The sequence below is a fragment of the Astatotilapia calliptera genome, chromosome 23 (genome assembly GCF_900246225.1).
Source record: "Astatotilapia calliptera chromosome 23, fAstCal1.2, whole genome shotgun sequence".
Classification (NCBI taxonomy): Eukaryota; Metazoa; Chordata; class Actinopteri; order Cichliformes; family Cichlidae; genus Astatotilapia; species Astatotilapia calliptera.
The window spans coordinates 14,931,452-14,959,250 of record NC_039323.1 but is presented as its reverse complement, the minus strand read 5'-3'; the positions used below and the strand labels follow the sequence as shown (position 1 = coordinate 14,959,250).

At 38.8% G+C, this 27,799-nt stretch overlaps 1 protein-coding gene across 1 annotated transcript; it reads right to left on the bottom strand.

Annotated features, from left to right (window-relative positions):
- Positions 1-93: 93 nt before the first annotated feature.
- Positions 94-19,033, bottom strand: podn (podocan). Its single transcript, XM_026159472.1, is given in 12 exon segments — positions 94-675; positions 8,932-9,080; positions 9,751-10,194; positions 10,332-10,545; positions 10,693-10,808; positions 13,496-13,652; positions 13,738-13,847; positions 14,788-14,852; positions 17,076-17,169; positions 17,257-17,537; positions 18,878-18,905; positions 18,908-19,033. Coding segments are annotated over 12 exon segments (1,797 nt in total). The 5' UTR covers positions 18,911-19,033; the 3' UTR covers positions 94-539.
- Between the last annotated feature and the right edge of the window lie 8,766 nt (positions 19,034-27,799).

Below are 27,799 nucleotides of genomic sequence, written 5' to 3'. Positions count from 1 at the left end.
CCAGGTTTGATTCAACAGTTTCTGTGGCTTTGTTGGTTTCATTGGAAATCGTGTACTTATATTGGCACTTTTGTTTCAAATGTTTTCACAGTATTGTAAGTAAAATCACTCTTTTTTTAATGCAATGAGCCAAGGCAGGCGACTTTGAAGGAAAAGAGGCTGAGAAAGCAGAGAAAGACACACACAGTGGGAGCAGAATTTTTCACTCTGCTTACATTCTTTGTATCGATTCAGAAACATTTACATGGGAAGGTTCACATTAGATTTTGCCAATAAATCTTTGAGGGTAATGCACAGAAACAATAAAATGATCAAAGACAAAAATAATTAAAGGTCAGATATAAAGATATGCATTAATAACCAGCCCAAAAAAATGGAAACATCAGTAACCCCATCCGGTTTCCTGCACCAGAAATATGTGACGCTGCCACGATACAAAAATGAACCTGGGAAATAATATTCACAGGTACATTCCCCATTTAAAAACTCTTTCTGTCTTTGATGCAATGCAGTCCAATTATAGTTCGATCAACCCAGGTCTAGTCTTGCTCCTCTTCGATCTCCTCTTTTTGAATGGGGAGGTCAGGGTTTCCTGCACCGGTGTCCAGCACCTGCAAGTTGGACAGGTATTTGAAGGAACTCTCATCTACGGCGTCCACAGACAGGGGGTTAAACCTTAAATTAAAAAAACAAGAAGAACAAAAACAAAACCAGATAGTTAATTGAAGTAGTCTTTTAATTACAAATTTTAAAGGCTCAAAGCAAAATAAACAAAACAATGATCAACAGTCACATCTATAAAAATCTGTACAGCTGAGCATTGAGCAGAAGAATGTATGCTACGTATGCTACCCATTCTCTTATTTTAACACCGTCAAGCTCACAGGTGTCCACTGACTTTTATCTAAAACCATGTCTAATGCATATGGAATTTATTGCATTGATCACTGAAAATATTTGCATATGTTGTTCATAAAGTTTAAAAGTTAATTCACTAATAAATATACACAAAGGTCGCCCTTCCACTTCAACAACAGACACAAGCATTCCAGCAGCTTTAAATCGACTCGCGCGAAAGACTCCCAGCTGCAAAGGGATTTGGGTGGAAATTTAAAAAAAATTCTTTTAAAGAGACAAAAAAGTCAAATGTGCCAGCAGCTGACACTAAAAACACGATGAGCCTGGAAGGGTTTAGGACTTGTAAACACTGGCTGTAAAGCAGCCAGCTTGAGGTTATATTTGAAATGAAATCGAACAAAAGCCATGAAAGAGCATGTCGGGAACCTCTTTCTTCTTGACTGACCGCTGTTTCAGCTGCAGGGCTCATGGGTATTAGCCTGCACTCTGTGGAATAAACCAAAGAGGAAAAATTTGCTGAATGCACACAAGTTAGCGGAGATGGGGAGATTAGATACCCCGCTGCAGTACTCTGCAAAATGAAACTGAGTCAGAATTTTCAACACATAGCAAATTTTACTGATTAGTAACAGACTAGAGAACAACATTGTTTCTGAAAATGGTTTATTTTTGTGAAGTAAAACCTATTCAGTTAGCATACATATTTTTTTAAATGATGAAAAGGGAAAAATCTAACAATGCAAATTAGCTTTAAAGTGTTGGATCAAAATTTAGTCTCATAAACACACTGCAGCTGGAGCCAAAAATCTCACATTTGGACTCTTCAGATCAAAAGTCCAGATTTCCTCTGGTCTTTTCAGCGACTCAACCATGAAGAACTGATTTCACATAGTCTGCTCATTTCTGGTTGAGATGTGTCTGTAGCATGACCTCTGTAAAGCATTAATGTGGCCTCTAATCTCAGGAGCTTTTAAGTGCTGATTTTTAAGGCTGGCGACTCTAATAACACTTTCCTTTCATTTGATGTTTTTATGACTAATGTTGAAGAAACTATAAAAGTTCAGAGTTTCAGAGAAAATTCAGAAATACCAGATCCAGATATGGAGGGTGTTTTGACTGCACTGTCTTTAAACAGTAGAATAAATTAAAATATGTTATACGGGGTGTATATGAGGTGATCCAATCTATTGTAATTTCCTTGCATGTTCTTTAGGAAACCGCCTATGCAGTAATTATGAACAATAATGCTGCGTCTGAAACTGAACATCTGGTATGAAATCAGTATCAGATGTACACACTACACACCTTTTGTATGATGTTCCTCTAAAGAACAGCTGGTAATTAATTTGACACTTGATAATTCAGGCTTTTATTTCAAACTTAATAATATTTTTTCTGAAAAAGATTTAATGATGATGAAGATATTTTTGTTCTAGGATCAGTGTACATTTTTTTTAGAAAGGTTATTTAACAGGGGGGAAAAAACAAACATTACTGTGCATAAAAAAAATGAGTGCAAAATAGTGTTGATATATTGCATTTTGGGTTAGGGTTTTTTTTGTTTGTTTGTTTGTTTTTTGCAAAATGGCTCAATAAAGCCCAGATAATGTTTTGGTCAAAGAGGATTTTAAAAAAACTCAAGACAAAGACATCACATTCATGTTGTAGCCACACAAGGATCAAAGCTTTTCATGTATTGTGGATTGTTACAGCTGCCCTTTGTCTTGCCAAGAACTCAGTTTCATTTAGCTGTTAAGCACAGCTCATAATCTTATCAAATGTTTCCATTTTTGGACTTTATCTATTGTTATCTTTATTTTCATTGACATACAAATTTGAGATGTGCGCAAACAGATGATTATACTCTGCTGTCCTCTCTAGCCTGCATAGAAATATTAGTCAGTAAATGATTCATATTATATCAAAACTTGAGAAATGTTGGCTCTTGATGATAAGATGTTAAAGAGGCTTGGCAGACGGCAGAACCTGTCTCTTTGCAGCAGGAGGTTGCAAACAAGTTGCACAGTAAGACAAATGACAGCCATGTAAAGAAACATCGGTCTGTGGTAATATTTTCTAGGACAGGAGTGTCAAACCTGCCAGAAAGTCTAATCCATACCACTGCAAAATCTAAAAACTGCAGCCTGTCATCAATTACTCCATGTTTTATATCTCCATTATTATAAAATATTTTTACTGGTTCAGCCGACTTGAGGTCAAAGTGGGCTGCGTGTGGCACATGAACTAAAAAGAGTTTGACACCCCTGTCCTAGAAAATGGGCAGATGTATGTAGGCTGTTAGAGTGAAGTGCCACTCGACTGGATCAATCTGTAACCACATCCTACACAAGTGCAGACACGTTAACCTGCAAGCAACCTGCAATTCCCCAAACCAATCAGACGCTGTGTGAGTGTGCTGTCGACACAGCAGTATTTAAGATATGAACTGGTTATCGATGAATGTGATTAACACTTTCAACTGACTGGAATTTTTGCACAAACAATGTTTGACACGATGTTCAGTTTTCTCACTGCTGCTGTTTAGTAATTTTATTTTTTCATGTTTTTCTTCATGTTTTCATTTTCTTTATTTTTTATTGTTCTGTTTTGTTTTGTCTTTTACTATAAGTTGGCTGTGCATATTAAAGGCTTTTTTTTTTCTTGTCCTGTCCAGCAGTTTAACGTCGGAATTGTTGTCTGAAGGCCAAAAAATGCCCAGCAAATTTACTTTCACAGGTGTAGCATTACGATATTCACTATAATGGTCCACCTGGTCGTCATATTTTACTAGAACTTTTTTTTTTTTTTTTGGATTATTACAACCATAACAGACAAGACTGGGGGACAGAAACAAAAAAAGAAAGAAAATAAAGAAATGTAACAGAAAGAGAAGGAGAGAAAAATAAAGGGGAAGAAGAGGGATGAAGAGAGAAAGGAACCTGCCAGGTGCCCGACAGAGGCAGGGAGCCTCTGGCGGCAAAACAGCACACACCTAAACATTCAAACCCCGGACACCGAAGACCACCAATGGCGGCAGGTGGGGGCACCAGCCACTGGCATGGATTGTGGCGTCGGGAAATAGGCCCCACACCTGGTCCCCCAGGCCTGGCATGTTCTAAGAGAGAGGGAGAGTCTAAGACCTGACTTGACACATAGACAAAGAGTCATACACAGGTCTTGATGCATGCTCAATCATCCAGGTAAGTAAATCTCCAAAAGTTTATTCTGTTCATCTGGACGTAACGTTTTCAGTGGGAGAAATGTTTCATCACTCATCCAAGTGGCTTCCCCAATCTTATAAACAGTACATTTGCATAATGACTGAAACTAGCACCAATCACTGGCCCACCCAACCCCACTGCAGAGGAAAGACTACACCCAACCCCAACCCAACATTCAGTCAACTCCCAGACTACATAAAACAATAGACACCCAGGTTGAGCCCATCCTCCACCTCTGGTAGATCCCCCCTCCTGCAGAGTGATCTCCTCAAAAGTATAGAGCACCTGCAAAACATGGTAAAAACCTCCCTGCCAGCTAAAGGGGCCTCCAGTTCCACCAATGCACCGAATCCTCCTGGGCCAGGGACAGGCCCCAATGCACGCACCAACCCAACTTCCACTAGATGATGGAGCCAATCAAAGGAGCTCAGAGAGATTGGCCTGATGCAGTGGCAGAGGCTGTCTCAAGACTGATATGATCCGACAAATGGTCTCTATATTGGTTTTAAGGTCTCTAAGATTATTTTCATTTGTCGAGTTCATAAGGACAGTCTTCTTAGTGATGGATAAGGTGCCGAGGTGTTCATCTCCATAGTAACATCATCTAGGCTGCCCAAAAAGCAAACTAAAGGGGAGGCTCGAATGTTACATTTTATACACTTTGATAAGTCTTCACATATCCGGCACCAAAACCTCTGAACTGGTGGACAGAACCAAAGAGTGTTGATGTAATTGTCAGGTGTATTGCCTTGACGGTGTGACCGTGGTGCACTCTATGTAGTATTTTGTATTTTATTAATTGTAGATTGGGGTTTCTAATCATTTTAGAGGTTTTTAAACATGTCTGATACCAGAAGTTGTGGTCAAAGCTGGCTGATAGATCCGCCCCCCATTTCACAATAGGAAGGGATAATGACTCATCTGTTTTCAACAGTGTTTTGTATATTTTAGATAAGAATTGTAATTGATTTAATTAGGTGAAAATTCCTTTATCAATATACAGTGGGGCAAAAAAGTATTTAGTCAGCCACCGATTGTGCAAGTTCCCCCACCTAAAATGATGACAGAGGTCAGTAATTTGCACCAGAGGTACACTTCAACTGTGAGAGACAGAATGTGAAAAAAAAATCCATGAATCCACATGGTAGGATTTGTAAAGAATTTATTCGTAAATCAGGGTGGAAAATAAGTATTTGGTCAATAACAAAAATACAACTCAATACTTTGTAACATAACCTTTGTTGGCAATAACAGAGGTCAAACGTTTACTATAGGTCTTTACCAGGTTTGCACACACAGTAGCTGGTATTTTGGCCCAGTCCTCCATGCAGATCTTCTCGAGAGCAGTGATGTTTTGGGGCTGTCGCCGAGCAACACGGACTTTCAACTCCCGCCACAGATTTTCTATGGGGTTGAGGTCTGGAGACTGGCTAGGCCACTCCAGGACTTTCAAATGCTTCTTACGGAGCCACTCCTTTGTTGCCCGGGTGGTGTGTTTTGGATCATTGTCATGTTGGAAGACCCAGCCTCGTTTCATCTTCAAAGTTCTCACTGATGGAAGGAGGTTTTGGCTCAAAATCTCACGATACATGGCCCCATTCATTCTGTCCTTAACACGGATCAGTCGTCCTGTCCCCTTGGCAGAAAAACAGCCCCATAGCATGATGTTTCCACCCCCATGCTTCACAGTAGGTATGGTGTTCTTGGGATGCAACTCAGTATTCTTCGTCCTCCAAACACGACGAGTTGAGTTTATACCAAAAAGTTCTACTTTGGTTTCATCTGACCACATGACATTCTCCCAATCCTCTGCTGTATCATCCATGTGCTCTCTGGCAAACTTCAGACGGGCCTGGACATGCACTGGCTTCAGCAGGGGAACACGTCTGGCACTGCGGGATTTGATTCCCTGCTGTTGTAGTGTGTTACTGATGGTGACCTTTGTTACTTTGGTCCCAGCTCTCTGCAGGTCTTTCACCAGGTCCCCCCGTGTGGTTCTGGGATCTTTGCTCACCGTTCTCATGATCATTTTGACCCCACGGGATGAGATCTTGCGTGGAGCCCCAGATCGAGGGAGATTATCAGTGGTCTTGTATGTCTTCCATTTTCTGATGATTGCTCCCACAGTTGATTTTTTCACACCAAGCTGCTTGCCTATTGTAGATTCACTCTTCCCAGTCTGGTGCAGGTCTACAATACTTTTCCTGGTGTCCTTCGAGAGCTCTTTGGTCTTGGCCATGGCGGAGTTTGGAGTCTGACTGTTTGAGGCTGTGGACAGGTGTCTTTTATACAGATGATGAGTTCAAACAGGTGCCATTCATACAGGTAACGAGTGGGGGACAGAAAAGCGTCTTACAGAAGACGTTACAGGTCTGTGAGAGCCAGAGATTTTCCATGTTTGAGGTGACCAAATACTTATTTTCCACCCTAATTTACGAATAAATTCTTTACAAATCCTACCATGTGGATTCATGGATTTTTTTTTCACATTCTGTCTCTCACAGTTGAAGTGTACCTCTGGTGCAAATTACTGACCTCTGTCATCATTTTAAGTGGGGGAACTTGCACAATCAGTGGCTGACTAAATACTTTTTTTCCCCACTGTAGACTATAATTTGTTGGTCTAAAAATCTACTCTTGTTAATCCCATATTGTAATACTAATATGTCAAATGAAATTAAATTTATTCATTGAAATATATATTCCAAGAACTCAATTCCTTTACCTGCAATCTTTGAAGTCTAGCATATAATTTTTTTGTAAGATGTCAGAGTTGTTCCAGATAGGTTAAGATTATATATTAATATATATATTCATATTATATTAATGCTTAATCTTAATATGTATGCTTTTAAAGCATACAAGTCATTTGAGCTAATGAATATTAGGCCCGAAATCTCTACATTATTACATAGTGCCTATTCTATGTCTAACCGCGGCTCATTTGGAGGCTATGTTTTAACAATCTTGAGATGTATTGTAGCGTGTTGGCTAAGAAGTAGTTGTGAAAGTTAGGCAGATGTAGTCCTCCTCTTGGTCCTATGTAGAGCCAAGTCTAAAACCGCGGCCTTGCCCCAACTTTTTAACCAATCATGTTAACATTCTGTTTTTATGACAAATAATAAAAAGTGTTTACTGCCTGGATTTGGTGCTCTTTTGTTCGTCCGGTTTGCTGAATGGAGGAAGAGACGCGGCATCATTATTAATCTAAACCTTCAAAAGCTTATTAAATAGAGGAAAACAAATACTTTGAGTTTGGATGAACCCAACAGTTTCAAAAACCAAAGTTGCAAATAAAAAGTTCCACTTAACTCTATAAATGCTTTTTCTGTATCTAGAGACAATTATGTAGTTTGTTTTTACTGCAAGAACAGTCTATTAAATTAAGTAAGCTACGTGTATTTATTAATGAATGCCTCCCTGTTATTAAACAAGTTTGGTCAGGAAGTGTTATGAGGGGTGCTATCTTCTCTAATCTTTTTCAGAGGGCTTTGTAGATTATTTTAAGGTCAATATTAAAAAGGGATATTGGATGAAAGCTGATGGGAAATACAGTGTCTTTGCCTGGTTTCAGGCTTGACTGGCTGATGATTTTGGAATGGTTATGTTATCAAGAAACTGATCAACTTCATCTTCCGATGGGTTTACCTCTGGTGAATATAAAGTTTTTTTTAAAGTCCCTGAATGTGTTGTTTATTCTTTCAGGATCATAAACTGTATTCCCAGTTAAGTCTTTCACTGGAAATACAGGGAATATTTTGTTTCTTGTTAAAATTTTTGCAGTGGAAGTCTTTGCAGTAGAAATATTCTTTTTTTTTTTTTTTATCCAAATTTGATTTAATTCTAGTTTTGCTTTACGTATTTTGCTCAACATTTCCTGTTCCAGCGAGGACACACAGGCTTCTCCTAAGGATTTAATGTTTTTCTCTAATTCATGAATACGTTTGTTTTCTCTTTTCATCCCTGACTCCAAGAAAGCAGATGCTGATGTTCCAGGCAGGCCATTATTGTGTAAATATGAAGCCCACTCGTTTTTAAAATATTTAATAAAATCTTCATCTTTAAGTAATGATGAATTAAATCTCCAGTTTGTGGCAGAATGAACTTGATGAAATAATTCAGACGAGAGTAAGAGTGATGGACATGTGAGAAGAAAGTATATTCCCGACATGCAGGTGTTTTAAGTTCATCTGCAGCTGTGGCAGATCTATGAGCCTCTTGTAGTAAGACAACGTTTTTTTTTAAGCTGGTTAAATATCTTCTACTTTAAAGTCGTTCTTCTATTGCACGAGTATCCTACCCCCAGTGAAGATCAATGCATTTGGAAAACAGATTTGTGCTTGAAGGCCTATGCTTGAACATGTAATGCAATAAAACAGCTTTTGCAAACAAGTGTTTAAGAGTTTAATTCATCCTGGTGGTCCCTGTGCAGAGAACAGGTGACATCAGCAGTAACGGGGCCATTTCAATGGTTTAAGAGTGTGGAAGAGGCTTGTTAGCAAAACTGAGTATAAAGCAGATCTAGTACTTCTAGATGCTTCTGCTTCTTCTGTTCAGTTTTTATTGTTTAGAGCTGAAGTTTAATTACATCAATATGACTCACTTTTTATTATTTTTTGATCTCTAATTTACAGGTTTGAGCAGCTGGAAGTAAATGCATATTTTAATCCATAAAGAAAATTGTTTATCCACAGAAGCTGTTGTTATTCGTGTTGATCTTAAAGTATTTACTGGCTAAATTGGGTAAAAGGGTTTAAAGTTGTCTATTTGGGGTTAAAGAAATAAATAAATCAGGGCATGAAAATATACAGCTAAAGACTAAATATATTTACTTTACTTGTGAGTCCCTTACCGGAGGAAGATGCCTTTGATGTTGGGAGTGCCTTCAAAAGCTGAACCATGAATACTGGAGATGCGGTTGTTTTGCAGGTATATGTATTCCAGAGACTCGGGTAGGTCAGCGGGGATATGTGTCATTAGGTTACCAGACAGGTCCAGCGTCTAAAAATTAAAGATGCATAATTAATAACAAACCTCCTGGAAAATTTAGTCTGTATCAAACCATTAGCCCTACTTATCTGGAATGAATGATTCTGGGAATGAATGATTCATTCCCAGAATCATTACTTTCAAATTTTGCATTGCAGGTTTCTGCCATTGCTGGCAGTGTTATTGTGCTGCCTTATATTTTGGCGAAGACTACAGCAAGCATATTGTCTTGTAAAAATTGTGATGGAAAAATTGTTATACAACAATCTATTTAGGATCATTGAATGGTTTTTGCCAGCTGCAGCAATTCCTTAGATTTTTGACTGGGGTTATATCCCAGTAAATATTTCCATTTTTGTCAACGTCAAGTTTTAAATAGAAAGTTCCCATTGATAATGTTACTGTAAATGTAAACGTAAACAATATGACCAGTCTTGACTTTTAATTTTATAACATCTAAATCCCTAATGTCCAACCAATAGCCACTTTGCTTGGTATAAAAAAATTCTATGTTTGCCCTTTTCTGCACCATACCAAACTGTCATTTAGTGAAAGATCAGGGAGGAACCTAGTACTAAACCTTTATAAAGTTCCTAAATATTCAGATTCATGCAGTATACAAACATCATTGCCAAGCTTTTTTTTTTTCAGTGACTATCCCACTTGTGTCGCTTCCACTCACTGTGAGCGCAGTGAGCTCCATCCAGGCTCCCTGGTAGACTGAGTTCAGTTTCAGCTGGTTATTACTCAGGATCAGCTTTCGTAACTTCTCCATCTTTGTCAGCGTACCATCTGGTATAGAGTTGATCAGGTTGTTCTTGATTTCGAGCACGTGCAGACTGCGAGGAAGGCCCCTGGGCATTGAGGTAAGGCTGTTCCCCGACAGGTCCAGGGTTTCCAGCAGACGTAGCTTCCTAAAAGCCTCACGTTGCATCTTGGGGCTGGTAAGCTTATTGTAGCTGAGGTTGAGTTCTATCAGCGTGTACAACAAGGTTAAGTCGTTGCGGCCAATTTCAGAAATAGAGTTATGGAGCAGCATTAAGGTCTTTGCTCGCCGAGGCAAGCCTCTGGGAACACGCTCCAGCAAATTGTTGTGCATGTGAAGAGTGTGCAGCTTTTTCAAGCCCTAGTGAAAAGCAAATTTAAGATTTCAAATGGGTGATCCACTGTTGCATAATGTTCATTGCCATGCTGTTGTACAAATTACTCCTTCCAACTTGTCCTTACAATTTAAATTGGATCATTTATATCATCCATATTTACCTGGAAGGCAGCTGGGTGGATAGAACGGGAACGAAGTTTGTTATTGTGGAGGAGCAGGTATTCAAGGTTTCGGGCTGACGTTAGAGCATCTCCAGGGATACTGCGGATGTCGTTCTTCTCCAAGTGTAGCAGCACAAGACTGCGAGGGAGACCCTTTGGGACAACGCTGAGGTTGTTATTTGACAAATCCAAACACTCAAGGCTGCTGAGTTGGCTAGAAGCAAAGAAAAGGAAGGATATGATGTTGTCTTTGTAGAGAATTTGCCCTTGAAAGGATAGTTTTGATATTTACACAGCTGGCAATGGCAAGATGTTGAAATCTGTTTATTGATAAACTTCATGAGTGAAGATTTTTGTCCACCTGAAAGTCTCATTGTCCATGCCCTCATTGCTGAGAAGGTTGTTCTGAAGATATAATTCTCTGAGATTGGGCAAGCTGTCAAAAGCTCCTGCTGGGATTTTCTCCAGCTTGTTTCTCTGTAACAAAAGAATATTAACATTGTTAATGTAAGGTGGAATCACAAAGTTCAGCAACTGCACCCACAAAAAGAAGAAATCATAGCTGGGTTAAATTTGGCCAACCTCCCTTGATAGGTAGAGCCTTTTGGTTACCTGCACCACTTCAAGTGTTGCTTTTGATGCAATTTTCTGAAAGTAGTGTTCTGTCTATCTGCACTGCAGATGTACTGAGACTGGATCTGCTTAAAGATGAGAGCAAACATCAAGTTCTTTTTTCAAAATGACCTGATTTTATAGTCAAGGATTGTCTGGAATGGAAAGCTGGAGACCAAGGAGAAGTTCTTAATCAAAACGTCCAGTGTCAAAGTTCAAAAGAGGCACAAGAGGAGCGCTTGTTTTTTTGTGACATTTACTAAGTTTTTCACTATGATATCCTCTCCCTGGGACGGTCAACACAGAATTGTACTGTGACATTGTGTGGGATGTAGTATAGGCAACATTGTAAACTGGAAAACAGTTTGTTGAAAACAGACATGCGCAACACAAGTTTTGCTCACCTCCTGCTCTTTTTGCCTGAATTTGACTCCTGCTACTTCAAGTTAAAGGGTCGCTGGTTGAAACATGGGAAAAAATGTCTGTAGCCAGGTACACACAAAAATACACATGAATATATATACTACCTGTCAAAAGTTTTATAACACCCCAATTACCAGTTTTTTATTGGAAATGACGCAGTTTAATGTCTCATTGCACTCTGAAATGAAAGAAAAGTACAAATAAGAAATTGGAGTTAAAAAAAAACTTATGCAATCAATTTATAGACAAAAATGTATTCTAAACTTTTGACCCTTCAAAGTAGCCACCTTTGGCAGATATAACAGCTGAACACACCCGTGGCCTTCTTTCTACAACAGAAATCAAATATTCTTCAGAAAGTTCTTCCCATATCTGTTGCCAACGTTCCCATAAATGTGTGGCACTTGTAGACTGCTTTGCTTTCACACTTCTGTCCAGTTCATGCCAGACCAGCTCGATGGGGTTTAATACCAGAGATTGTGCTGGCCACTTCATATTTTCAAGCTTACCATCTTCTTCTTTTTACCTCAGGCATGGCTTGGACTTGTTTTGGGTCATTATCTTGCTGCAGGATGAACCCCTGACCAACTAGGCACATACCAGTAGGTACTGCATGGCGCTGCAGAATGCAGTGGTAGATTTTGGGTCGGGGAGCTTCACACTCTATACAAGTCTTCCAGTCCTCAGTAGTCCAATGGTGCCGTTTCATGGTCCAGGCAAGTCTCTTTGTCTTATTCTGTGATCTTAGCAATGGCTTTCTTTCGGCAACGTGTCCTGTCAAACTCACAGCACAAAGTCTTCTCTTCACAGCTGAAGCTGAGACTTGCTTACTATGACCACTATTAAGCTGTGCTTGAAGCTGTTGCACAGTGAGCCCCCTATCACGCAAGCTGTTAACTCTCCGAAACTTGACGTCTGCTTCAGGTGTGGCTCTGGGTCTGCCAGACCTCTTCCTGTCAGAGTTTGCCCCAGGTTCTGAGTGCCTTTTCATGGTGAAGATGGCGGCGCGCACAGACGCAGCGGCCCGGAGCTCCTACACTTTTGCACTTTTGGTGGTACTGTGTATTATTTCACACAGTCTGGGGTTACTTCAATACAACAGAGATGATCTACTCTCTTCCCCCTCCTGCCCCCCCCCCCCTCTTTCTTAAATAGATAACTATCATATCTGATATCATATCTCACAGTACAATAATATTGAATGGGTTGCATTGTTGTATTTCTGTCATGTTTCTCAGGTCTTTGTCTGAATTTCTACGAACATTATTGCTAAGGATTGTCTTATTGCATTGGAGTCACACTGGGTTAAATATGTACACTTGGGTTTTAAGGGGTATTTATTATTTTCTTCTTCTTTTTTTGGGTTGTATGGAAGCCCCAAACGCAATTTCATTGTTCTTGACAATGACAATAAATAAATACTACTACTACTACTGAAGGAAACTGTACTTACTGACACCTTAACTTTCTTTGCAATTTCTCTGTAGGAAAGACCTACACGTCTGTCTTCCATTGTTAATTGCCTTTTTTATTACCATTTTAGTAGCAACACACACACTACTGTCTGCAGTACAATACTGTTCAACTGATGCTCACAAGGGTATGGTACCACAGTGTTTTCCAACACTGGGGTTCTAAGTGATCAAGAAAAGTTGGAACATTTGTAGGAATTACTAGGCTTGGTCAACCTCCATTGCTGCAGAACAGCTTTAAATTGTTAACCCATTTTGTGTTCCCTGAAAAAGGCTTTTTTGTACAGTTCTGAAATGTACATTAATTTTCCGTTTTAGGTAACCTTACCTTTTTTTTATAACCCCTGGCATTTCACCACTTACCTTTGTACCATTTCAAGATATTAATTGGACTTGAATAACTTGAACTGCAATAAATAACTGAAAAAATTGGGGTGTACTAAAACTTTTGACCAGTAGTGTATGTGCACATACCATAGATATGTAAAGCACTTGAAATGTTGCAGTGATGCCCAAGGTGACTACCTACAGGCCAAATTTAATTCTGCATTTTTATGTACAAAGCTTTAGTTTAGGATTACATCTGTACATTTATGAATTATGAATTAAACAAACATCTTAAACCCACTACTGTCCAAGTATAATGCGATGTTAAACCTTCAGATGAAGACGGTAAAGAGTCGGAGGCAGGTTCTTGGGAACAACCCTCAAGAAGTTGCTAGACATGGTTAGGATCTCCAGGTTGTCAGAAGCATTGAACATATGTTCAGGGAGACCTGCATCAGTCAGCTTGTTGTTATGGAGATACACAGACCTGGGGACCACGACCATGAGACATGTGTTAACTGAGTAACTAAAGGAATCTGGGGTAAATTTACATAAACATGCACATCTCTTACCTCAGTTTTGGCTTATGACCAAATGTATATGGAAAGATCCTTGTAAGCTGATTAGCAGCGAAATCAGCACTGACCAAAGAGGGGGGCAGGACCTTTGGTGCTAAGGTGAGCTGCAAGCACAAAAAACCATGACAGGATATGATGTTGAGCATTTTTAATTAAACTATCAAGCGATATTCACAAACCCCTGACCACGATAAGGTGGCAATTCATGGAGGGGCTACCCCAAATTAATATGACACAATTATTAGTGTGCTAACAAGAAAACACACTTAAGATAATGATCACAGATCTCACTAAATATTTTACTATGCTTTGAAGATTAAACGATCATTTCTATTTATTTTATGCTTTTAACATCTTTCCCGGTCATGTTGTTCTATGGAGCTATTGCACTTGAAATGACAAGCCCTGCAAAATTATATCCATACAGTATATATTGGGACAACTACAGCAACGGGAAATCTCTAAAAAATAGAGATATGGCATATCTGAAAATGTTCATGTGCATAGTGTTTGGTCCTATGGGTTGTTCTGTAAGGCTCTGTAATTCTATTTTTTGATACAAGGACTTATTGAATACTTATTTGTTTTGACACAGGCATGCTGTCATCCCAAATATGTGTGGCATAAAAGCCATGTTTTCCTCATTTTTGTCATCCCCTGCTAAAAACTAACACTACAGTGTACACAATAACAGGAAATTGAAAAATGAGAGAAGCATCACTGAGATTAGATGTTCATTTATGGATTAAAGTAGCATCGGTGTCTTTAAAGATTAGCGAGAATTTAAAAATCCTCTATTCTTTTCGGATCCTATGTTGTGAGGGCACAAATAAATCCATCCTTTTTCTCTTGTTCCCTGTGACTGAAAGGTCAGTAACATTTTAGCTCCAAACAGATGGCACAGCCATACTGGAAGAGATCACAAGCATAAGCTTGTACACACTATATGAGCAGCAACTATACAACCTCCCTCTGCTAGCTGACACTGTCAGTCAAGCAGAACACAGCTGAGAGAAATATCTAAACTCCCGCTGTATGACTCACCTTGTTATTTGCCAAGTATAAATAAGCCAGTTGTTCGAGCATCTCAAACCCTTCATCTTCAAGGCCTGTTGAAAAGAAACAAGGATTTTTGACACATTGTTCTTGACTTACACCCTTTAACAGAATAAAACATATTTACCAGACCTGTATCACTTATCAGTTTTGGCACTGGTCCCAAAATTGACCAGAGGATTGTAGATTTTAGAAGAAATGGTATTAGTTGCAGGTTTATCGATCATAAGATTGTGGCTTATGTCCTGTTTGGACCTTTGTGCTTTGCAGTTTTGGGGGGGTTTGTACACTCATTGTTTACTTTCACATTCACCCACTTGTTAGGCACTACAAACCAGTTCATTAGGGTTTGGAAAAGACTGTGGTCTTTCTTTTTGATAAATTATCATTTTAGAGAGACTCCCTAATTACATGACATCAGCAACTTTGACAAAATGGTGCTATTTTTGCCTTGGGAATCAAGAATATCCTGTTTTGTTTCAAATTGATGTATGTTTATGAAAGCTGGAGGTGTATGCACAATTAAAATCCTTTGAACTTGCTGAATTTTCTACCAGTTTGTAAGCAGTTTGGGATTTCTGCTTGAATTTTGTGTTTTTCCACGGGCCACCGTGACAGACTATTAATTAAGTAGGAAAAGGTTCAGGCACCCAAGAGGATGGTTAATCATTTTAAGTAAGTAAATGAATATTTTCTGATAGTTAGTTTGAAAATGTGTTAAAATATTTTGATCAAAACAAACACTTTTGTTAGACAGATACCACATGGTAACCCGGATCTTTTCCATTGTGGCACTTTGATCTTACATTTACCAAAAAGGGTTCCATTACGGCAACATTTTTTATTCAACATTAGCAATAAAAACAGAAGCCAGCTGCTAGCACAGCTGGCTAGGGACAGAAAAACCATTTAAGCTGTCTGTTCATCTTAACAGCAGCATGATCCAGAATAATATTAACCAATATTTATGGAGTTAGACCAATGAGACCATCACAGGAGAATACAGAGGCTGAGCCAGTAGGAGCAAACAGTGGGCAGGTGTGACGTTTGTTTTTTTTGTCTCTGTTGGCAGTGCAAAGTAAAAACTGAGCAGACAGCAGCAGGAAGGTTGCTAGAGTATTAAAGTTACACTGTGACAGAACAAAAACCCTAACGTTAGCTAACTGTAGCTACTTGACATAGTCAAACAGCATTTTGTTAGCAGTGTCTGAATAACAGTAAGGACCACATCTCCATCCAGCTGATCTAAGTGAAATTGGTAAGTTTACAATTAATTGCCCCTTGGGGATAAATAAAGTCTCTCTGATTGTGATTTTGATTCTGACATCTTTAATATTCTGCAGCTGTAAGCATCTAATCAGTTATTTATCTGGCATGCTAAATGTAGAAGTGCTCTTTTTCCTATAATTGTTTGTTCAAGTGTTCAACAACTGAAGATGCAGGATTTGTGTTATCTCTTTATCACTTGTAAGATAAGGAGCAGTTCCTCTCCAGCTTTCTCCAGCGTAATTTTCGGTCTTTCTCTTTTTTTTCTGAGGATAATATGGCAGATATCTATAAATTACATGGCTTGCTGCGTGGTACAGCTGCCACGTACAGCCAGTACAAGAAGTTTGTGCTTCATGTTTGGTAAGTAAAGTTACTGTATTTTATTAGTTGCTTACTTAGCAATAAGTAGCAAATGTGTGTCTAATACACCTGAACAGTTTATTAATTCAGCTTGCTAGCATTAGCCGATAACTTAGCACACCATCTTACTGTGCACCAGAACCTTGACATGACAGTCTAAAACCAGCTTTATGGTCCCTATAAGACAGTAAGCTTTTCCAACTTTGCAAAACTTGTTCTAGATCAAGGCTAAGACTTTTCGATCAAAGGAAAACTGATTCTTATGTTCCCATTAATTGTTCTTTATTTCATGAATGTGCCTCTCAGCCGCGAGGACCAGTTATTAGAGGAAATGAACAAAACAACTGCATTTCCTCTGCTGCATTCAGGTTTATTTTGAAGGTATTTTGGTACCATAAATAGTTAGTCAAATTATAGATACTTAAACCAAGGCCAGACTAACTACTAATCAAAAATTGCAGACAGGCAAAAGCTCTAATTTCTACAAAATGGGTCAACACAGATCGACATCTGAGAATGAAAAACACAAAAAACAAAAGGAATTCGACAGGGCCTCAGAAAACAACCTCAAAAACATGTCTTGTAAGCTGTTCCCACTTTGAACAGCAGGTTCCTGCTGAGTGTTTAGATTGTGTGACAGTGTTTACCATCTGAGGTGAGCCAGTTATTCTGAAGATTAAGAGTCTCAAGCTGATGCAGATGGGAAATATGCTCGACCGTTATCTCCTCGATCTTGTTGTTCTAGCATCAGAAAACACAACACAGATTGTAAATGCAGGACTCCAAACTTTGGTTTTGTGTTGGTATTTATGGGAGTACATGAAAGACCTGTAGAGAGAGCTGGCGGGTTTTTTCCGACAGCTTAGCAGGGAACTCGATGAGGTTGACTCCGGGGCAGTCCACTACCCTCTCTGCTGTACAGCTGCAATCCTGCGGACAGATTTCCGGCTCAGATTTCGTCACCTCTGTTGCAGTTTCTGTTTCCTCTGTTGGCTCTTCCTCCTCCTCTTCCTCTGGTTCAACAGAGGCCTGGCACTGCACCAACACCCAGGCCAAGAGCAGCACACTCAGGGCGTGCAGGATGGAATGCTTGAGAAAGGCCATCTCTCCTGTTGCACAAGAACATGGATAGTAAAGTTATAAACATCAGGTCAGTGAGTATTTTTGTCCTGGAAACAGGACCTCACACGCTACAGTCTTTGGCTATTAAAACAGTCAAACATGGTTACAATAAAAATACTGTCTTAATTCAGCTAGATGTGCCATGCCATGTATTTTGTTCTTTATTGTTCTTTGTTCACTTTAGTTTACTAGATTTCCCCTCGTGCTTGTACCCCCTTTGTCCCCCTCCACGTATCTGTGAGTCCCCACGCCTCGTTCCTCCTCCTTGTGTTTTATTTCATGTTTTCCCCAGCCTGTTATGTCTCTGCTCTCCCCGTGTTCTCTCCTCCCCTCCTGTCTGCACCTCTGTGTACTTCCTGTTTTACTTTGACAGTCTCCTGTCAGTATGAACCTAAACTGGGAGATTCAAAAGGAACTGCCTCATGAGGAAACACACGGACGGGCACACAGTCATGAGGGAGACGGGGACATAAATACACAGAGGATTAACGAGAGACATGGGAACACACGGGGAACACAGCTGACACAGATAATCATAACGAGACAGGGCCTTTAACTTCTGTCAGCAATAAAGCTGTATTTTCTATTTCCATTTTCAATTTAATTGGATAGAATTTATTTATATAATTTATATTTAAAAAAAACATTTACTTATATAATGACAAAAATTAAAATAAATACTAAAGTTGAAGTTGAGCAGCCCTTGTAACAGTTGGGAGGAAAAACTTTCCTTTCCACGTGTGACCCAGTTGTAATCGCAGTTCATTGACCAGTCAGGTTTGAGCAGAAATTGGTTGCATGCAGGTAAACAGTCTGTGAGGAGAGCAAAAAGAGGAGTCCAACTGCCAAAATATGATGTCAAAAACCACTGGCTGTTGTCTGAAAACAGTTTAAATATATCTCCATTCATAAACACCATGCACCACCATGATCATCATCTTGATCTGAGAAACTGGCCTGCTCACATGCACTCCATGAATCGACTTTGAGTTTTTAGGGTGACGTAATCAGATTCTTGACACCACTACAAAGAAGCAGTTGTTATATTGTGAGGAAAGAAAACAACAGGCCAGCAACTCTATAAATCCATACCTGCAAATTTACCATCCAGTCCAGGAGAGAAACAACTTGTGAATTCATAGATTCAAACTTGTTTTTTCAAGTAGCAGATTGTTTTGTGGTCTATTCCAGGTCACTAAATAAACTACACTGTGAGAGTTAAATCTCTGCCATCATCACACATTCTCTGGTTTTGTTTTGACTGCATCATTTCAAAGCTCTGGAAAAAGATATCAACAGCTGAAGAGAAAAGAAATTGCTTTCTTACTGTATGTTTCCTGTATTGAACACCTCTTGACATTTCTTCCTGGTGAGAGACAACTGGCAACCTGACTGATCCTAAGTGAATGACTAAAAGATAAGAAAAAGAGCCCTGCTTCAAGAAGGTGTGATGACTATATATGATACATAAGCTGAAAGGGGACTGTAGATTTTAACACCAAAATACAATTAAAAGTAAGAAGTACGTTCAGTGTGTAAAACAGCTGTATAATTGCGCAGCTGTTTGCAGCCTCTGTTGCAGCACACAGGGGCTGCTGAAATGCATAAAAAGAATACTGGGAATCTGTGTGCACAGTTTGTTAAAGCAAGCAGAAAAGCATCTCTGCAGAGCAGAACATGGCTGTTTCTCAATCAGTGGGATTTCCACCACCAGTGTGGTTGGCTTATGTTGGCTTAACCCTAACACAAACACATGTAATGGTTGTGGAAAGCCATCTCATATTCTGCAGAGACTTCTACTTAAGTTTAGTAGAAAACTCTGGTTCGTAACCTTTTTAGCTCGGGTAGGATTTTAACGAATGTCTATCTTTAAGTCAGCTATTTTCTAATTAGACGTGCTGACTAGTAAACAGAACCAGCTGGGAAGTCAGAAACAGTTTGGAGAGGGCAGTCATTTTGAAAACAATACTCACTGCACGAACTATCTTTCTATTGTATTACCTAAATCAGTGGTGTCGAACTCCAGGCCTCGAGGGCCGGTGTCCTGCAAGTTTTAGATCTCACCCTGGGTCAACACACCTGAATCAAATGATTAGTTCATTACCAGGCCTCTGGAGAACTTCAAGACATGTTGAGGAGGTCATTTAGCCATTTAAATCAGCTGTGTTGGATCAAGGACACATCTAAAACCTGCAGGACACCGGCCCTCGAGGCCTGGAGTTCAACATTTGTGATCTAAATCAAGCCTGTAGCTGTGACTTCACTGGCCAACAGGCTCTCACAGGACACTAATTAGTACAGCTACAAACATGAAGTTTACAGCAAGGTTTAGTTATTATTGTGATCTGGAAAAATTTGCAAAATTCCTTCTGCCTCGTAGGTTTGATCCAGAATAATATATCTTCATAATTAAGGAATGCGTTGTTTTTAAAAAGTTGTGGAGATACTTGTGTTTTACAGAGGATGAATCCCAATGACTTTGTGTTCTTCAAACCTTTGCACTGATTACCATGAAATTTGGTTAAGAAGTCCACGTTCCCCTCTGGATGACCTACAATAACTGTCGCTCATCAAAAGCTTCAGACTGGGTTTAGAGCAAAAATGTGGGACAAAAACTCTACTTTACAAACCAGAGATATGGAATTTGTATAGTGTGTGCATTTGTCAAGCAGCGAGTCATTCTACAATGTGCCTGTGAAGCACATTGTAGAATGACTTTTGATCAGTTATTTAAGAATGATAAATGTTATTCTTTTTAAGAACAAGTTCTCAAAGAGTAAAATTGCGGCTCTGTGCTTTATGCTAAGATATAGGGAAATTAAAAGAGACATTTTTTTTCTTCTTTTTTCTGTGAAGTTAATCTGGTTGAATGCTTTTCAGGTCTGACCTGAAGTAAACAATTCAATTAGCCACCTGGAATGGTCATTGTGTTAGCTTGCTTTAGAGATTTCCATCCAGGACAACTTGCAATCTGACCTAATTTTCCTTAGTTTATTAGATTCTTTCCTCGGCCATGGTGCCAGCAGCTAAATAGTAAAAATTTCCAAGCGTGTCTGCACTTGTCAGATCATCTCTCTTCCAAAGTTGGAAATATGTTCTGGAAAATTACTTGGGCTAATTAAGAAGCAAGGTCAGTCTGTGGTGAATTGTGTAAGAGATTCTTCAATCAATCCCAAATCATTGTGCAATGCCGACGTATTCTAAGTTTATCTGTCGTTTTTCACACATGTACAAGACATTGGTGCACATAATGTGATTCATCACTGTTGCTTTCAAATGCTGGCCTCAATTCATCAATTTGCACATTGTATTTCTGTCATGGTCCCTGGTCTGGTTCCAGGGGTTTTGAGTTGCTTTGGCGTTTTGGGATCCTTGTTTATTATAATTTTAATTTCAGCTTAATTTCATTATGATTCTAAAACCTTGTTTTTAGTTCTAGTTACTGTTTTCTAATTATTGAGTTCTGAGTTATGTCTGCACTTGATTATAGTTATATTATTTATTTGTTTGATGATTCAAAACAAAAAAAAGAATACTTCAAGATCCATTTTGAAGACTCTTGATTGTATGTATCACGTGAGGTCACATACTATTTTAATATTAGCTATACTGCTCACACTGACCTTACAAAAACTGGATTTAAATACTTTGTTTCTTATAAATGAAACAAGATACAACGCTAACACTATGAAACTGCGCCCTCTGATGTCATTTAAAAAGTTATATGTATTTATCTGCAAGCACTCTTTAGTCCTTGTATTATGTGTCTCACCTGAAAGCAAGATCATTTCAATAATATTAGTAATAATAATAATAATAATAATAATAATGACAATTTAGCTTTTTTTGTTAAACTTCCTCCTTCTGTCTTGTCTTTATGTGTTCAGCTCTGATGTTTTTCATCCATGTTTCAGCATCTCTGATTTTTAATTATGATTGTCGTTCCTTTCCTGTTTTCTTCTGTTTAACTATTTTAATCTTGTTTTGGGGTTTAGTTCTGCCTGTTGATTGTCTTGATTATGTTGAGCTCTGTCTTGCTCCTAACCTGTCTCCACTTCCCTACTCTGCACTGCGTGTGGTAATAGTCCCATCTTCCCTTTGTCCTTTGACAGTGCATCTGCTTATCTAGCATATTCCCTGTTTGGTCTGAATTCATCAGTAAGCCTTTGGATTTCTGCTTTATGGTCATTGTGGACTTTGTTATTTCTGTCTTTGTGTGACTTTCTCCTCGTGTCATCCTCTGAAAACATACTGGGGTTTTCAACTCTGCACTTTTTAGCTAAAATATCTGCATAGGAAAGCAGGGTTTTTAGCATGACTGGTCTCCCCTGACATTACCTGTCTGTGATATTTTATCTGACAGAAATCTATGGCTAAAATCAGGTTCCTGGCTAAAAATGTGTACTATATTTGAGTTAATGAAAGATCAATTAACACAACTAATTGACAATGCAAAGTTATGCTGGTGATTTTCCTTTGTTTCTGGGTAAAAACAAATTTTCATACACATTTCTTTCTATACAAGCATATTATTATTGTTGTTATACCTGGCAAAGTATAACCACTTCATTTGAAACATATAAGACAGATAATCAGACTGCACTGACTGAACCTGTAGTGTCCAGATGTGGGTCTTACATCATCCCAATGTTTTTAACTGCATACTACTGTTGTTTTTTCATGCATATAAACAAGATTTATAACTTCATTACAAAGGTTGGTATTTTCAAGATGAAGGAATGTACAAAGAAAAAATCTACACATCAATAAGAAGCTGATTTTATTACAGCAACATGATGTTCAGCTTTGGGTTTAACAGCTGAACATTCAAAACATATCATGCTATGGTACGAAGAGTAAAATGCACTTATAATAAACGTTTACATGAGATGTGCCACTTTGTCAGTTTTGTTGATCATTTTTGTAAACAGTCAGATGGTGAATCAGTATGAATTATGGGATGGCATTATTGTTAAATGTGTTCTCTGCAGAAGGAGTCAATGATGTATGCAATGAAGAGAGGAGAAAAACTCTGCACTCTAAAAAGAACAGGATAAAATGGTTTAGGTTTGCAAAGCTACATCTGAGCAAACCACAAGACTTCTAGAACAATGTCCTTTGGACAAATGAGACCATAGTGGACATGTTTAGTCATAACGCACAGTGCCACATTTGGCAACCACCAAACACAACAAATCTGCACAAACACATACCAACTATCAGGCACAGTAATGGAGGGGTGAAGATTTAGACTTGTTTTATACCCGCGGGGCCTAGGCATCTTGTGGTCATTGAGTCATCAATGAACTCCTCTGCATGCCGAAGTAATTTAAAGAGTCAATTCTAGATAAGCTTGTGCAAGCACAATGAGCCTGAGCACAGCAAATCTACAACATGGCTAAAAAAGAGAAGAATTGAGGTGTTGCAGTGACCCAGAAGTCCTGACCTCAACCTGACTAACATGTTATGGTGGGACCTTAACTCTACATAAATGAACTGAAGCAACATCGTAAAGAAGAGAGTGCCAGAATTGGATGATGTGAGAGACTGATAAAGTCATACAGAAAACTATTACTTCGAGTGACTGGTAAACTTTCTAAGCAAAACTGACTATTAGACCACACCTCTGGATTTAGGCATTGGAGTCTTGAGACAACATTTCCATCAACAGGCCAAACTGAGCTATATAACTTAACTAAAAGTTAAGCTAGAGTGGGAGTACATTATACATGCTTCCTTTCCAGTGGCCAACAGGGACTGACTTCTGTAATTTAGAAAAACATTCAGTTTTACAGAGATCTATCAGAAAGTAGCCCACATGCTCACCTGTAACCTCAGTAAACACTTTTTATCTCTAAATTCATAGCTTCAAGTCTTATTGAGTACAATGTCAAGTTAATGTTGTAAATTACAATCGCCATGAAAGACCAAAAAGACACTAAGCACAGCAGTTAGATAATCCCCATGTGCCATGATGTTTTATGTCAAAAGGCTAAGATGGCAACAATAAACACAGTCAACTTGAGGCTTCATAATGGAACTGTCCTAACACATGGCTATGTCCATCTTTTATATACAGTCTATACTTTAATCCAAACTTATTGTGTTGAATGATTATTCAAAAACCAAACAACCCTTTCAGATAAAAAATATATTTTTGACATTTAGATACAAGTAGGCTGTTAAATACTGCAAGAAACAAAAAAGAAAGGAATCATTTAACAGTGCATCACAATCCATTATATTTTTAAAGCAATTTCATGGCTAGCATTAATATAAAATGCATCCTTCCACAACCCTTTCAATCCACTAACACTGAATCCTGACGCACCATTCTGTCTAAAACAAATGAAACTGTGTTATGTACGCACCAGGTCAACAAGAAAAGAGAGACAACTCTGTGTCTGAAACTTCAATCTTCACCAACTGCACGGTCTAGTTGGGAAAAGAACATTTATCACCCATGACAGCTTGATCTTGTTTCATTTCAAATAGTTTTTCAGAAGAACCCCGAAAAATGCAACAAAAAAAATCTCAAACAAAAAACACATCGTGTGGTCTAATCGCTATAGGTCAGCACTGCTTACATGACACTTGTGCTTTGATAAAGCCAGGGAAAATTATCCTTCTAATCATCTCCTCTAATGCTGGCAGAGATACTCCACTCAAGGCAACTCTCAAGGTACAGGTATAAAAGCCATTTATCAGAGGAGCTCTTTCTGCTCGTCACTCCACAGTATCTATCAGAGGAACAGCAGCGCACACACGCAGAAAACTCACAGTACAGCATGCACACACCCACAGCAAAATGCACTTTGTACGATGTCGACAACAGCCAGAATCAAAACATCAGAGCATCCAGGGGTTAAAGAGGAGTTTAAAGCAATCGAGAAGTTGACAACACTATGGTACCTTATTATTTAGAGACTTGAAGTGAGAACAGCCTTTAGATACTATGCATTTAAAATGTAATTATCTTGTTTTCATGCTGTTTAGCTCGTTCTCAGCAGAGGAGAGGCTGTAAAGTAGTTTGACTGTGCAGATTGTCTAAAATGCAGATACCAGAATGGTCATGCATGGATGAATGACACTCAAAGCTCAGTCTAAGCTCATATAAATGCAACAGCCACCCATAAAACATGCGGCAGTAAAGTCTACAAAGTAAAATGATGGTCTCCTGCTTTACTTTACCCCTTCCGAACAATGTTAGCTGAAACGCACTGAAGTCTGACTTCCAGTTCAAACACAGGCTGTCCCATAGTAGGCTTGGAGTCACACAGCCACTCCAGATACCCTCCAGATGTGAGAGCGAAGTGGGAGTGGGAGAGGGAAAGTTAAGGGAAAGACAGCCAGGCAAGAGTGAAAAAGGAAAGGAGTGAGTAAGAGAGACAGCTCAGACCTGACAGGGAGCCAAAAACACAAATTCTTTCCTTTTTTCTCATATTTTTTCCCCATGTTTCCCTCGTTTTCTCCTCACAGCATGCCATTTCAGTTTAAATGTAATAACTTTGTGCTTTGTTAACTTCTGGTAAATTTGTGTCTGGATTTGACAACAACTAAACAAACTTAAACTGTAAAGCAGTGATTATACATTCAGTGTGTAAAAAAAAAAAAAAATCTTGGATGCACTTGCTCAATCAGTCTAGTTCTCCAGGGCACGCTGATTTGTAAACCAGTGTAGTGCAGACTGCTGATAAGAGCTGCTAAAATAGCTATGAAAATCCAATCTGTTTACAGCGGTGTGCTCTCAGATAGCTTTCATTTGGGAGACAGACAGATTAGTCATCTGAAAATAAATTAAAAAGTGGAAGAACAGCATGCCAAAAAGGAGTGACAGGATATGATCTAATATCCCATGTGTTTCCAGACTTTTCAACAAGCACCTCCTACAGTAGTGTGTGAACATCTGCTACCATTAAGGTGCATCAGCACAATTAATCTGAATATAATTTACATGGCTTTGGGGATGATTTGATGCCAAATTATTGTCTTTTTTTATTATTTTGATTATGTGAGTGAGCAAGTTAATCTTTATTCACACAATTGCCTTTGTGTGTGTGTGTTTGGAAGAAAACTTAAGGTTTTGAAGTTTTGATGGTTAAAAACAAGCTCAAATAATCGCTAAATGATTTCTTGAATATGAAGAAGAGTTCATTGTAATCCAATGACATCAAATCTCTATACGGTAGAGCACCTTTGGGATGTGGTTGAATGGAACAAATCTGCTGCAAGTGTTTGGTAATATTGTGTTAGTATGGACCAGCATCTCTGAGGAATGTTTCCAGCATCTTGCTGAATCTATGCCATAATTCATTAGGGCAGTTCTGTGGAAAAAACAGCCCCTGACCCCACCCACAGCAGAATTAAGACTCATCAGTCCAGGCAATGTTTTTTCAATCTCCTCGTCTAACTTTGGTGAGCCTAAGTGAACTTTAGCCTCTGTTTCTTGTTTCCTCAGCTAACAGGTCTGGCACCTGGCCGTGGTCTTCTGTTCGTCTTGTCCATCAGCTTCAAGGTTCAACAGAGTGTGTTCAGAGATGCTCTTCTTCATACCCTTGTATATAGAGCGTGGTTATTTGACTTACCCTTGCCTTCCTTTCCTTGAAGCAATCTGACCAGTTTCCTCTGACCTCAGACATAAACAAAGCATTTTTGTCCAAAATAAATGCCAATCACTAGGTATTTTTTTCTTTTTCAGAACATTTTCTTTTTTTCTTAAACTCTACAGATGGTTATGCAGGAAAATCCCAACACATCAGCAGTTTCAGAAATACTCAGACTAGCCCATCTGGCACCAGCAACAATGCCACATTCAAAGTCACTCATATGACCTTTCTTATCCATTCTGTTGCTTGGTTTGAAGACCTCACTTTAAAAAGGAGAGATTGTTTGGGAAAACTGAAAATGACAGGACTGGAACATTCACTTTAACTTTTAGAAAGTAGTTGGTATGGATCTGTTAACTTTTAGGCTCTTTCAAGGATATTTGGTACTAATTGAGGTTATTTATACCTGTAAATATAACAAAAATAGTCTCCATTACATAGACGTGAATCATGTCACATTCGTTCTGGGCTAATTTTTTAAAAATGACATGAACGCTTACACAACTGTCCAGATCACCCTTAATTCACCTTACATTTTGGCATTGCCTAACAGACTTCACAATATGAATCTACGAAGGCTATTTGTGCTGGAACTGCAGATGCTGAGTGCAGACAAGAATAAAGGCAGTGATGAATGCTCACGCTGCACTGAAAGATACCGGGCTTCTTGTGGTTGTAGCAAACTTGATGTGGTTTGGGAGTCTCACTTACTGATCACATGAGTTGCTGATTTCAAGATTTAAAAAAAGGGGGGGGGGGGCAGAATTGGGTTTACAGCCTCGAATCTGCTCTCGAAATCGGCGAAAACACACTCTGGTCCATGTTCTAGTTATTACTCATCACATTATTTGGCAGGCTGTTTTTCCCTCAGATGGGCTCCGGTCGCTGGGACATAATTTTATGTAATTTTCCACTAGTGCAGTGAAACATGTTCAGTCTTCTAAACAATGTCCCTTTCAACAGATGCATTTTATGGCTCTTTGAACAAGTTGTAGGGTAAGATTATAAAGGCATCTTGGGACATATACTCTGATGAACATTAGTAAGCCTGCTGCATTTAATTGTGGACGCATTCAAACACATTCAGCATGTTTTGTTTATAAATTGCAGCTGGGATAGTGATTGCTCTTTTTTGTATACAGCTGAGATCCCATCTGCATTCTTTTAAACATAACTTTTATTAGGATAACACCCTCAATCCAAAGAGATTTTTAAGGTGTTCCACAAAAAATAAGGGATTCAAGTCCCACCGACACAAGTGTCCACTGAAGCTGCTTTGGACCATTAAAAGCAATTCTAATTCTCAAGAATGAGAATTATTACATCATGTAGTTTTTATCAAATACACCAATCACCACTTTATTTTTTGGTGTTGTGGTGGTGATAGTGGTGATGCTGAAGGTTTAAAACACCCTGCTCTTTCCAAACAAACCTAGGAGAGCTTTTTGAAAACATACTGTTCTTGCAGCAGATAATTATTTTCCAGGACATTAATGGCCCATATACAAGCTGTGTTGCGTAACTGGTACAAAGTAGCAAACATTTTATTCAGGTCAGGGTCACAGTGACCACAGAGCAAGCAGAGACATCATGGAATATAATTTATAGCTTTATGTGATGCACTCACAGATTTAGGACTGCAT